At 37.4% G+C, this 12,994-nt stretch overlaps 1 protein-coding gene across 1 annotated transcript; it reads left to right on the top strand.

The window, feature by feature from the left end:
* Positions 1-88: 88 nt before the first annotated feature.
* On the top strand, positions 89-11,756 carry edem2 (ER degradation enhancer, mannosidase alpha-like 2). Its single transcript, XM_081386788.1, has 11 exons — positions 89-325; positions 624-734; positions 2,233-2,272; positions 2,358-2,463; positions 3,266-3,391; positions 6,593-6,804; positions 8,676-8,817; positions 9,152-9,276; positions 9,411-9,555; positions 10,962-11,083; positions 11,168-11,756. Exons 1-11 carry the CDS (start codon positions 219-221, stop codon positions 11,621-11,623), a joined length of 1,692 nt encoding a protein of 563 aa, XP_081242914.1. The 5' UTR covers positions 89-218; the 3' UTR covers positions 11,624-11,756.
* Positions 11,757-12,994: the final 1,238 nt, after the last annotated feature.

Below are 12,994 nucleotides of genomic sequence, written 5' to 3'. Positions count from 1 at the left end.
TGTTTTTTTTTTTTTAGAACCAATGACTTTTATATGTTCTCTGTAGCAGTCGCAGGACTTTTATTTTAAAACACAGCGCGTGCTACCTGCACGTCAGCATTCACCCATGCGCATGCGTACTACGTGCACTTCCTATTGTCACTGTTTGTAGTATTTGTGCATATCCATGTCGCTTGAAATTATAGTATTGTTTATGTCTGCTCACATCTCGTTACTTGATGCTTACTTTCCTTTTCTCCGCCGTTTTTTGCGCCACATACCTGTCTCCCATCATCAGTCATGTTAAAGGCAGAGATTTTACTGAGCAGGAAATGTCTCATTACAGGTGAGATTCATTTATGATACGCTAAAGATGTGTAATAAGAGGGCCAGATGATCGGGGTGCCGTATAGAGTTAATAAGTAGTTACAACTGCTGTAACAAGTACGAATCTCTGTCCTTTATGGTCAGGAAGGGGTATTTGCTGTCAGTCAATCGGCTTTGCCATATGGTCATGTGTAAATACAGCAGTCAGCTGAAACTAGGCACCTGTCATAATGCCTTACACTGCTTTGAGGAATATTGACAATCATTCCTGGTTAAAGCGGTTTGATATTTGTTGTCTGTTTTATTTGTCTTAACAGGGACAGAATAAAGTCGATGTTTTATCATGCTTACAACAGCTACTTAGAAAACGCATATCCTTATGATGAGTTGAGACCCCTGACATGTGATGGACAGGACACATGGGGAAGGTATGAGCTTACAGCAGAAACATTTCTGTTCTTCAATAACAAGGAAAACAAAAGGACAGCACACACCGCCACAACACTCTCCAACTGTATTTAATGAGAGGCAAACTACATTTCGACAATTTCGCTCTTCGGCAGTTAGTCACAAACATTAAAATGTATTCATGCATCTGGCCAGCAATTAACCAATGAAACCACATTATATTCTCCCCCAAAAATAAAATGAATAGATTAGGGATGCACGATATATCGGCCACCACATCGGTATCGGCCGATATATGTTCATTTTTAATGTTATCATTATCGGCCCAATAAGAAAAATTGGCCGATATATTAAAGCCGATAAATAATGGATTATTTCGTTCAGCTGAGACGCTTCAGACGCACACTGTTCGCCATGATGCTTTTGAATTTCTTGAAATATGATTGGAATCTCTTAAAAAATATGGTTCAGTGCAACAATCATATTGACTATATACAATTATAATGAGAACAATATAATTGTGTGCTTGGGACATTGCTTTTAATGGTGAGACTTTTGGTTTTGTAATCAGGTTAAAATTATTTCAAAATTTGGATTTAGATTTATCGGCTTTAAAATGTAAAGAATTATTGGCTGTCGGTAATGGCCAAAATTGTAATATTGGTGCATCCGTAAAATAAATAAACTAACAGATCTGCCAAATTTAGCTTATGTCAAAATGAATTCCCTTTGGAAAAACTATTTATAAATATTAAGACACACACACGCACATCATATATATGTGTGTGTGTATATATATATATATATATATATATATATATATATATTAGTTTATTCGATAACAAGAAATCAGAATAGGCTTTCAGCTTGTCAAATTCCACCTTAGACCAGTAATTATCTCCTATATTACCATCAAGTGACAGACCCAATGGGATGAAAGCTGTGACAATAAATTAAATTAACTAAATCCTAATGAGAAGGTTTTTAGTCATTTTAAATCTAGGCATGATCAAGTTTTTAACTTGGGGACGTTTAGGTCCTAAAACATTTGCACATGGTTATTTCGTGAAAGGTGAAGAACTATCGACATGCCTTCTTTGTCAAACTCCAATGTTAAACGTTGGACTGCACAGTTTTTAATCCAAAAAGACATTTTATCAGAGATCAGTTTAAATGATGTACTTCAAAATTAGGACATTTGTCTTGTATTAATCTTAAATGTTTAATGTAGTTTTTTTGTTAATTGTCAGATTTTTGTCATTCACTGTGTTCTCTGCATGAAGATAGCCTTGCTGCTGACGTGACGTTAAACAAATAATGTTTCACAAGATTAAAATGGACAGTAACGGGGTTCTTTTCGTCGAACTTTGTCAGAGTAAAATTCTCACTTACATTCAATGATGCTTTGGCGCAAAGTACACAAAAAAGTTGCTGCATTTAGTGGAACGCATAATTCAGAAGATTCAGAAATCATATTCTATCATTATGACCTCTCTATTTGTCCCTTTTTCCTTCAAGTTTTTCCCTCACACTCATTGATGCTCTGGACACATTGCTGGTATGAAATTACATTCAACAAGATTCTTCGGTGCCGTACAGTGGTTTTCTGTTTGTTGTTGAATGTTTTTCCTTCTTGATCACAGGTATTGGGAAACCACACTGAGTTCCAGCGCGTGGCCACTCTGCTCCAGGACACGGTTGATTTTGACACGGATGTAAATGCATCTGTGTTTGAGACGAATATACGAGGTAAGGCATGTGTTTATGTATGGATATGACCCGGACATGTTTTTGGAAAACTCATTTATCTTAAAGGGGGGGTACAATGGTGTTTCATGTATTCAGAGTTGTTTACAGTGTTAAAGAGATGGATTCTCATGCTTAACATGGCCAAAGTTTTTAAAAAATATTTTGGACGAAAAACTGAGAATTTCTGTGCCGAAAATCTTACTTCCGGGCTGGTGGTTCGGCTGTTTTTTTTTTTGACCGTGGATCTAATGACGTAGACCAGAGTGGAACTCCTTATATGATTATTTCTCCCGGAAAAGCGCGACCGCGCACCTCAACGCGCTTCAACAGGAAATCATCGGCAGCGCTGCATAGTGTCTCCAAAGTGTTTTTGGTAAGGGAAAGCTTACCAAAGAACCCAGCGTTAGGAACAGTGGATGCAGGAACGAGTTGTGTAGACTGTTTGTTCCCTGCATTTCGACGATGAATGTTTTATAAACAAAGCCCAGATCGACGGATTCTCTCTATGGCTCTGGCTTCGCCCACACGGCCCGCCTCCAGACGCTCGGTTTTTTCCGGAAAGACTCGGTACAGCCTATTTTCTCTTATAAATATAATAAAACTAAAAGACTTTTTGGAGATATGAAGGATGCAATACTACTCTATAGGTACTCAAGATTAACAGGAGGTTGAGTGAAAATGAGCATTTCACCCCCCCTTTAATTTATCCTGTAATACCGGGCTGTGATCATTGGCGTTCAGTGAGTTTCACCAGTGCATCTGTTTATAATCTGGTGACTTGATGAAATGTGTTTCTCTGCAGTGGTTGGTGGGCTTCTCTCGGCCCATCTGCTCTCCAAGCGTGCTGGGATGGAGGTGGAGGAGGGTTGGCCCTGCTCTGGACCCCTCCTGCGCATGGCAGAGGACGCCGCACGCAAACTGCTGCCTGGTGAGGGAGCTCGTGGATACTTCAAAACCATATTCAAATTACATCACTATCTGAAACATATTTAGCATGAATCGTTTTTTGCATTTGTCATTGAACCACAGAAAATGAGCTATACATTTTGTTAAAGATGGCATGGAAAGGAAGTTGCAATAGGGTTTTCTTCACTATTGTGATGTATATCTGAGTGAAACATCTTCTATCTAGAACAAGAAGAAATGTTGGGTGGAGCTTGATTTTGTCCATGGGGAATTGATTGGATGGTTGTGGTTTGCTATTGGTGGATCATGTGAGTGACAGGTTGCCCCGCCCTCACGCCACTAAACACATCATCAGAGAAGAGATGTCGCTTCAAGAGGGATGTTATTTTGATAAAAGATTACAAGGACACACATATTTAAAGTAAAAAATAATGATGTGCACGGATAAATTATTTATAATAATTACTGCAATATTTCATAAAACAAATAAGAATTGTCAAATTTGATTTCATGGGGACTTTAAAGGGGCAGTAAGTAAGAATTACTCCCATCTAGTGGTGAATTTGTATTTTGCAATCAAACTAATTTTGCTCTCCAGCGCCTCGCGTTTTCAAATGCGCGTTGCATCTACGGTAAGCGATATGTACCAAAAAGCTTTGACAGGATGTCTTCTAATAGCACCTCGTCGAGTTTTCCTTCTGGTGAACTGGTTTGTTATTTCAAACAAACTACAACTTGACACAACGAACAAACGAATGTTACAGTTTTGAACAAACAAAACTTACAACCTTGTTTATAGGACCATCTCTACTTTACTCAATAGCTGCTATTCATCAAAGAGCCTGTTTAACTTTTAACTATGTTCTACTGTCTATATCAGTGTTTCCCAACCTTTTTTCAGTCAAGGCACCCTTTGAAATTTAAAAAAAATGTGTGGCACCCTACACTAGTGTTGTCACGATACTACTTTGATACTATACTTTGAAATGTGCTGGTTTTTTTTTTTGTTTTGTTTTTTTTTTGATGTGCACAAATAAATGACAGGTAGGCTACCATAAGATTTTCTTCTTCCTGTTCCTTTTTTTTTCTTCGTTCATGCATGTTACAAATGAATGAATGAATTAAACATTTTTAATTTTATATAATATATAATTTTGTTATAATTGCACAAGATAGCTTGTTTTTACTATATTTTATGTAGCCTAATAATTTCACAGTAAATCTCCAAATTAATGTAGAAACATCATAAAGACAGTATATTTCAAATAATTGTTTAATGGCATCTTTTTATGAATGAAGTGTTATTTGATTCTGCACTGTCACATGTGGATCCCACAAGCGTCCCATTTTCTCACAACTCTTAACGTTCATTTAAGACTTTATTTAACTAATTTAAGACTGCTCTCATGAGGATACTCAAAGCGAAAGCTCAAAAGAGAAGTCGAGTCTGGCGCGCGTCGTGTCAGCATCACAGACAGCGCATTCTCTTTTGTATTTTCTCGCTTGCATGGTTAGAAGCATTTGCATGAAGAAGAACGTGATTATATAATGTAACGCTAGCCAAAGGATGACAGAAAAAAATGCTGCTTTAAATATTTTTAACGTGTTAAATTGAAAAATATTAATCGCACGCGTTGCGTTGACAGCAGCACAACCGATGTGAATACGCGGCAAGACGGACGTTGTGACAATTCGTGTGTATTTGACTGTAAGCGCATCAATGAAAAATAGGCAGCTTTATGTGGACGCACTGGGAATGAGGCACGGGAATAAAATCACATGCAAGCGCAACCTCCGCAATTCAACGCCAAAAACTTATGATTTGCATTTGTATTATAAATTTGTGCGCATTATTTGTTGTTATTAGAGACTTCCGACGATCCGAGATTGATGGTAAAGATTTGTTTTTTTTTTACACAGTTTCCCGCTGGGAAACGCTGGTCTATATAGGCTAATAAAAAAATAAAAAGCCTGTAATTAAGACCTTAACATTGACTTACCTGTCGAGAAGAAAGCAGGCAACTTCAGCGTCTCTTTTGAAAGCTTTCTCCTGCATTAGCTATCCCGACATTATAGCTAATAACCCTTGTTTTTGTAATCTCCGATCACGTTTCCTTTTACGGTCTTATTGTGGAGTTTTTCGACTAAGAGGACTCGTTATCCTTTGACTTAACCGTGCAGTGCAGCCTTTTAAACTTGCCGGGGCAGTGACAAAAGCGCCTCTCACTGCTCTGCTCCGTTTCTGCTGGTTTCAGTCACTTGACGCGGGCTCTGAACGAAAACGCGTTGTGGAAACGCGTTGGCCTAGTACTTTTTGTCCCTCTCTGCTATTATAGTTTTTCAAGATGGCGGAACTACATGGAAGCCTCCGTGGACCTACCCGTCCCATGTATATAAAGATAATAAATTCTTCGTTTACGAGGATAAGTCAGATCATTGGCAGAGGTATTTGGACACCATTGAGGACATATTTATGAAAAAAATATTGATTTTAGATAATAAAATACCTAAAAAGTTACTTATTGTCCCTTTAATGATAAAAAAAACGCTAAATTCTAAATTATTGAAAAATAAAATAAAAATACAGAAATATAAAACAAAAACAAATAAAAATGACAAAAAAACAGCAAAATGACTCAAATTAAAAATTAAAACTAAAATACAAAATAAAAGATCACTCAAAATATTAATAAATACTATAACAGTATATGATTAATATAAAAATAACAAAGATTAATGAGCGCATAGTGTGTTTTTTATGTGATGATTGTCTTAACTCTCCATTTATCATTTTGTTCATTTTAGTTTTTTAGTATATATATTATATTTCCTGCCATTAAATCAAAAAGTAGTATTTGAAAATCCTGCATCATACATACATTCATCACTAGTTTACCGTGCTAATAGTTTTCACACAAATCAAGACTGAATTTGCATACTCCTATTAATTTAGAAAAACATGTAGTTTTAAGCATTAGCCTAGCTAGTATCCCAGTATTGGGACATAAAATTGCATCTTTCATAATTGTGTAAGGATGTGTGAGAAATCTTTGCCCAAAAGGCATGCATGGATTTATCCAGAACTCCTTGAAATTCTATTGTCACCTTCAATGTAATGCACTAATGCTAATCTGGCATTTAAACATATATTAGAATCATGATAATATTTGATCAAGATAATTGAATAATGCTGTCAGTTTTTCTCCACTCTGTCCCCTCTCAGCTTTCGAGACGCCCACAGGGATGCCGTATGGCACGGTGAACCTGCTGCGGGGGGTGGACCCCGCTGAGACCCCCGTCACCTGCACTGCTGGAGTGGGCACCTTCATCCTGGAGTTCTCCACCCTCAGCCGACTGACTGGAGACCCTGTGTTTGAGAACGTGGCTCGCAGAGCTCTTCGGGCCTTATGGAGAAAACGCTCAGAAATTGGCCTGGTAAAATCTTTTTATCTGGGATCAAGCTGTTTGCAGTACAGCCATGATGTTCTACAGGCATAGTTCACCCAGACATGAAAATGATCTAGGTGCTTTCACACCCGGTGGTTACGGGAACTCAGTTATCGAAACTAGATGTTCGTGGAGTAAGCATAATATGTAAACTGTGTGTTTACATGGCTTTTTAAAGTCCCCATGAAATCAAATTGATGTTTTTTGGCTTTTAGTGTAAATATGTTAGTCTTACTGTTAACTATAAGCTAGTGTGCTCCAAAACAATCACACAATTCGCAATGAGAAGATATAATCATTCAAAACTTACAGTCTCACTTCCTCCAATATGGGTCAGTGATTTTGATGACATCACTCTGCACTTCAGCTTCTCATCAGATTTACTGTCCAATCAAATGCTCTCTATAATCTGAAGCTCCGCCCCCTACATTATAAATAGATGCTGAAACTGCAGCTGAAATCTGTCACTTATTCACACATTTACTATGTTCTACATGGTGAATGGCACATAGTGCACTATATAGGGGATAGGGAACGATTCAGACGGTGTAAATATGTTTCCATCGGGGCGAATGAACTCATTGTTTGTATTTATCTGAAGAAAGAAAGTTATGCATTGGGGATGGTATGAGGGTGAGTAAATGAAGAGAGAATTCTGATTTTGGGTTGAACTATCCCTTTAACTCCACATACAATATTAACAGTACATTTTACTTCATACTACAACACATGAGTGTAATGCGTCATGAATGACCTGCCCGTACCCTGCAGCCCTACTGACCGCGCTCACTTAAACCACCCAGAAATGTCTCTTCTGAAAAGCTTTGACCAAATGCCTCTAATAACATTAATATTTATGTTTTAGCCCCTGCTTTCTTACCAGAATGTTAATCGCTTTAACAGCAACTGCTAGGACAGGGTGGCTGGCTGATTAAAAAGGCAAAATCTATGTTTATGTTGTTTCTCCATGTGATTCAAGGATAATTGGTTGTATACAACAGAATTTGAGTTCACAGAAAACAGATTATTGCCCCAATCCCTGTTTTCTTTATTGGGATTAAGTATTCAATAGAACCATAAAACTTTCAGATCTGATTTTGCATAGCTCGACATGGTTAAAAAGGGTCATACATGTTTTATTATTTTTAATTATTTAGTTTATAATGTTAGCAATTGATTTGCACCAAAAATGCTCATTTAAAACTACATTTTTTTGTGATCAGTTTCCACCCTCTCTCTGACCCTGAGAATTAAGTGGGGCTTTAGGGCCGCAATGTAAACCCTCTTTGCATGTGAAATGAGTAGCAATGTTTTTTGCTGAGCTCACACACGTGCAAACATTTTTTTATATGACCACAGCGTTCCTACATAGTGAAATTTAAAGGGATAGTTCGCCCAAAAATGAAAATTCTGTCATCATTTACTCACCCTCAAGTTGTTTCAAACCTGTATGACTTTTTTTTTTCTGCTGAACACAAAAGAAGATATTTAGAAGAATGTCAGTAACCAGACAGTTTCTGGGTCCCATTGACTTCCATAGTATTTTTTTTCCTACTATGGAAGTCAATGGGGTCCATCAACTGTTTGATAAATTTTTGGGCGAACTATCCCTTTAATGAATGAATGAATGAATGAGCGAGTATGAACTACAGTACCTAACCACAATATTCCAGCAATTAATTAGCATTAATAGCATACTTGGTCAGAATGTTGGCTTTAAAATCATTTATCAGTTGTTAAATATGGTCTGTAAAACTGATAGAGAAGTCTGGAAAAATATGGATTTTTAATGTGCTGTGACTCCGTTATTGGCTCCAGCATTCACTGTTCTTGTTAACATAACCATCTCATCTTTTCAGGTGGGCAATCATATAGATGTCGTAACTTCTAAGTGGGTGGCTCAGGACGCAGGGATCGGGGCGGGAGTGGACTCGTACTTCGAGTATCTCGTAAAGGGGGCCATCCTGCTGCAAGATGAGGAGATGCTGGCCATGTTTCAAGGTAAACATTAAATAATTAATAAAGCAGCTGTATTACCCAAGCATTGTACAATAGTTTTACTATTTCAGTTTTTCTACTTCAAAATTCCATGTTTAATTCAATGTGTCACTTGCCGTTCCTTTGTAATTATATGTGAAGTTTAATTGCAATTTCTAAGTGAAAATGGTTTCAAAGTAAATCCTGTACCAAATTTGTGTATGTGCAATTAAATTGCTATTTATTTAGATAGCATTAGATAATCATCATAACACCAACTCATTTCCACTAATTGCTGTTTATCTTTCCTTATCTTGCTTGCGTGAAAGCATTATCAACTTTCAAATGTGTGTTGCAGAATTTGATAAGTCCATAAAGAACTACACTAAGTTTGATGATTGGTATCTGTGGGTGCAGATGCATAAAGGAACCGTATCAATGCCAGTGTTTCAGTCTCTGGAGGCGTTCTGGCCTGGACTGCAGGTGAGAAAGCAGATCTTTCTCCACACACTAGTCCAGTATGTCACAAGACAATGGAAAACACCATTTTATATGTTTGCATCTGAGAGCAGATTCCTGTGACTCCTAGTAATGCTCGTGTGTTTATTTAATCTCAGAGTTTGATAGGTGATATTTCCAGTGCCACAAAGACCTTTCATAACTACTACAGTGTTTGGCGTCAGTTCGGCGGCCTCCCAGAGTTCTACAGCATTCCTCAAGGCTACACAGTGGACAAACGCGAGGGCTACCCTCTGCGGCCAGGTATCTATCAGAGCAATACATGCATGAAAAGTCCTCAAACCATAGATTAGTCGTCTTTTAAACCATTATATCACATTCCTGAGCTTTTCTTAAAAACATAAAATATATATTCAAATGATGTAACCATTTTGCATTCTGGATCAATATCAACTGTGGCTTTAGAAGTGATTTGATGCCTTTTTTTCCATCTCTGAATTTTATTTTACAAAAGTATTTTTGAGACAAATGTTGATAAACATGAAAATGCATGCTTAGACGCACTATACACCAAATGTAAGTGATATAAATAAAGAATATCATAATGAACTACAGCCTGGAAAAACAAATAGTCTAAATTTAAAGAAGCCGATATTTCACTCTGCTGACACCAATTGATGAATCATTGTATGAACATTTGATCATCTTTTTCATCATAAAAGTTAGTTTAATGGAGTAAAATAAATGTATTTCCTTAGAAAACATTCTAAAGTAATATTTACACTACCGTTTGAATGTTTAGGGTTGGTTAGATTTTTAATGTTCTCAAAAGTCTCTCACTACGGTTGCATTTATTAGATCAAAAATACAGTAAAAACAGTAATGTTATAAAATATTATTACAATTCAAAATATCTGTTTTCTATTGTAATATATATTAAAATGTAATTTATTCCTGTGATCAAAGCTGAATTTTCAGCATCATTACTCCAGTCTTCAGTGTCACATGATCCTTCAGAAATCATTATAATATGATGATTTGATAATCAAGAAACATTTCTGATTATTATCAGTGTTGAAAGCAGTTGCACTGCTTCATATTTTTGTGGAAACCCTAACACTTTTTTTTAGGATCCTATGAAAAACAAAAGTTAACAGAGAGAACATACATTTTTGTAAAATTATAAATGTCTTTACTGTCACTATTGATCAATTTAATGCATCCTTGCTCAATAAAAACTCTTTAAAAAAAAAAAAATCTTAGTGACCCCAAACTTTTGAACAGTAGTGTATGTTGTTTTGATCTTGTGTTGTTCGAGAAGGATTTTGTAGGTTTCATAAATGTGGATTGTTTTGTGCCGAGTTATAAGTTCAAGGAATAAACAAATACTGGGAATTCTCATATAACAATATATTCAAATAAAATTCCTCTATATTGTTAAAAAAATATATCATGTTTCTGCGTGAGTTTGAACTTTGTTGTGTTCGTATTTGTAACAACTTGAAAATCTAGTAGTGTATGATCCTCAATCTTTTAGTGTATGATGCCTAGTGTTGTTAAAAGTCATGAATTTAGCAACCGCTGAGAACACTTTAGCAATCAATGGCTTTGCAAATAACAGGCATGTTGGCAGCAAGTTTTGCATTCACATTTTGCAATGAAATCTGTATTGATTCATTTACATTGAAGTAACTGATTGTGTTGTGCAGAGTTGATCGAGAGCGCCATGTATCTGTACAAGGCCACCGGCGACCCGACATTCATGCAGCTTGGCCGGGACGCAATCGAGTCGATCGACAAAATCAGCCGGGTGAACTGTGGTTTCGCCACTGTGAGTGTCTCGAAATGAGTCTCAAACATTGAGTCTGAATCCAGCAGTCTCTAAACGTACTCGTCTTTTTTATTTCCGCCAAAGGTGAAGGACGTAAGGGACCACAAGTTGGACAACCGCATGGAGTCCTTCTTCCTAGCCGAGACCATTAAATACCTCTACCTCCTCTTCGATCCTGAAAACTTCCTTCATAACACGGGCACTGAGTTTGAGCTCGGCGGCCTGCACGGGGACTGCGTTCTCAGCGCGGGGGGGTACATATTTAACACGGAGGCTCACCCGCTCGACCCCGCCGCGCTCCACTGCTGCAGCCGATACCAGGACGAGCGCAGGGAACTGCAGGACATACTCCTCAGCTTCTCAAAACCACTCAGGCCTTCCACGGACCAATCAGAGGAGACGTCAGGGGACCGGAGCGCCCCGGAGAGCATCGCACTGAAGCCAGGAGAGAAACGGAAACCTCCTGTGCTCTCCTGCCCCGTGCAGCCGTTCAGCGCCAAACTGGCCGTCATGGGTCAAGTCTTCTCGGACAACTCTTGAACTGACGTTCTCACTGCTAACAATCTGTAAAGATGTAGATTATCTTTGTAATTTAACTTTGGAGAGATTAAATGTTTTCTAAAAATGTGTGGATTTTTTTCCCCACCCTTTTTATTAAAAAGTTTTAGATAACAAAAAGTGTTGGTGTCCAGTACAGTTCTTGAAATCAAATCCTCAAAAAATTTACCTTCAGTCATACAATATGATGAATAAAGGAGAAAAAATATCCACTTAAAGGAATAGTTCATTTACAAATGAAAATTCTGTCAAATTTGAAAAGTTGTTTCAAACCTGTACGAGTTTCTTTCTTCTGCTGAACACAAAGGAAGATATTTTGAAGAATGTCGGTAACCAAACAGTTTTTGGACCCCATTGACTTCCATAGTATTTTTTTTTTCCTACTATGGAAGTCAATGGGATCAACTGTTTGGTTACTGACATTCTTCAAAATATCTTCTATTGAGTTCAACAAAAACAAAAGAAATTCATACAGGTTTGAAACAACTTCAGAGTGAGTAAATGATGACAGAATTTTCATTTGCAAGTGAACTATTCCTTTAATAGGCCACACAAGACTAAACTCTGCTGCTTAACTGAGATTTTAATACTAATGCTACTGTGTCATGCTAATCAGTCTGGCGTCGAGTCTAAAAAGCGTGTTTTCTCTTCACGTGAGAAAGCCAACTAGAGCCAGAGAGCATAAAGTTTATAATGAACATGCCCTCAAACTCTTGCCAGTTTTGTATGCCTGCACAAACTGAGAATGGCACGACTGCAGCTCTGGACAAAGCTCTGTTCTTTTGGGCTGGGATTAGTGGATTCATGGCTGCTTTAACTTCCTTGAGGCAGATTATTAGCAGTTACACAGAACATATTATTTTAGCAGCTGTAATGCCTCAGGTATTCTTGAGTTATTCTGCTAAAAGTTCAAAAGAACAGCGTTCATTTGAAATAGAAATCTTCATATTCATTTTGTTAAAAACTTTAACGTTACCCCGAACCTTCGAATGTTGATACTGTATGGCAAGACTTTACAGTAAGGTTTAATTCAAGTTATTACATAACATAGCTTGGTTGAATTCCAATGTAGAATGCGGTCTGTTATTTCTTGATAACAGACCGCTGCTGCGAAGTACAGTATAACACACCGTTGCCATGAAAAACAGAGCGTTGCTATGGACGCGGAACGGACTATTCTCTTTAGCGGAAGCAATATAATCGTTTTCAAATCAATAAACTCCGTTTTAAATCAATATTTTGTGTCAAATTATTTATTTATTTTGTAGGTAGCCTTGTAATAAGCGGGATAATGTATAGCGAGGCGGTTGTTATAGCGAATAACAACCCCTTCAGGCTGATTCGCTATAACAA

Source organism: Scardinius erythrophthalmus (assembly GCF_964197995.2).
Source record: "Scardinius erythrophthalmus genome assembly, chromosome: 15".
NCBI classification, from domain to species: domain Eukaryota; kingdom Metazoa; phylum Chordata; class Actinopteri; order Cypriniformes; family Leuciscidae; genus Scardinius; species Scardinius erythrophthalmus.
The sequence above is the reverse complement of the archived record's forward strand: the minus strand, read 5'-3'. Positions and strand labels throughout refer to the sequence as shown.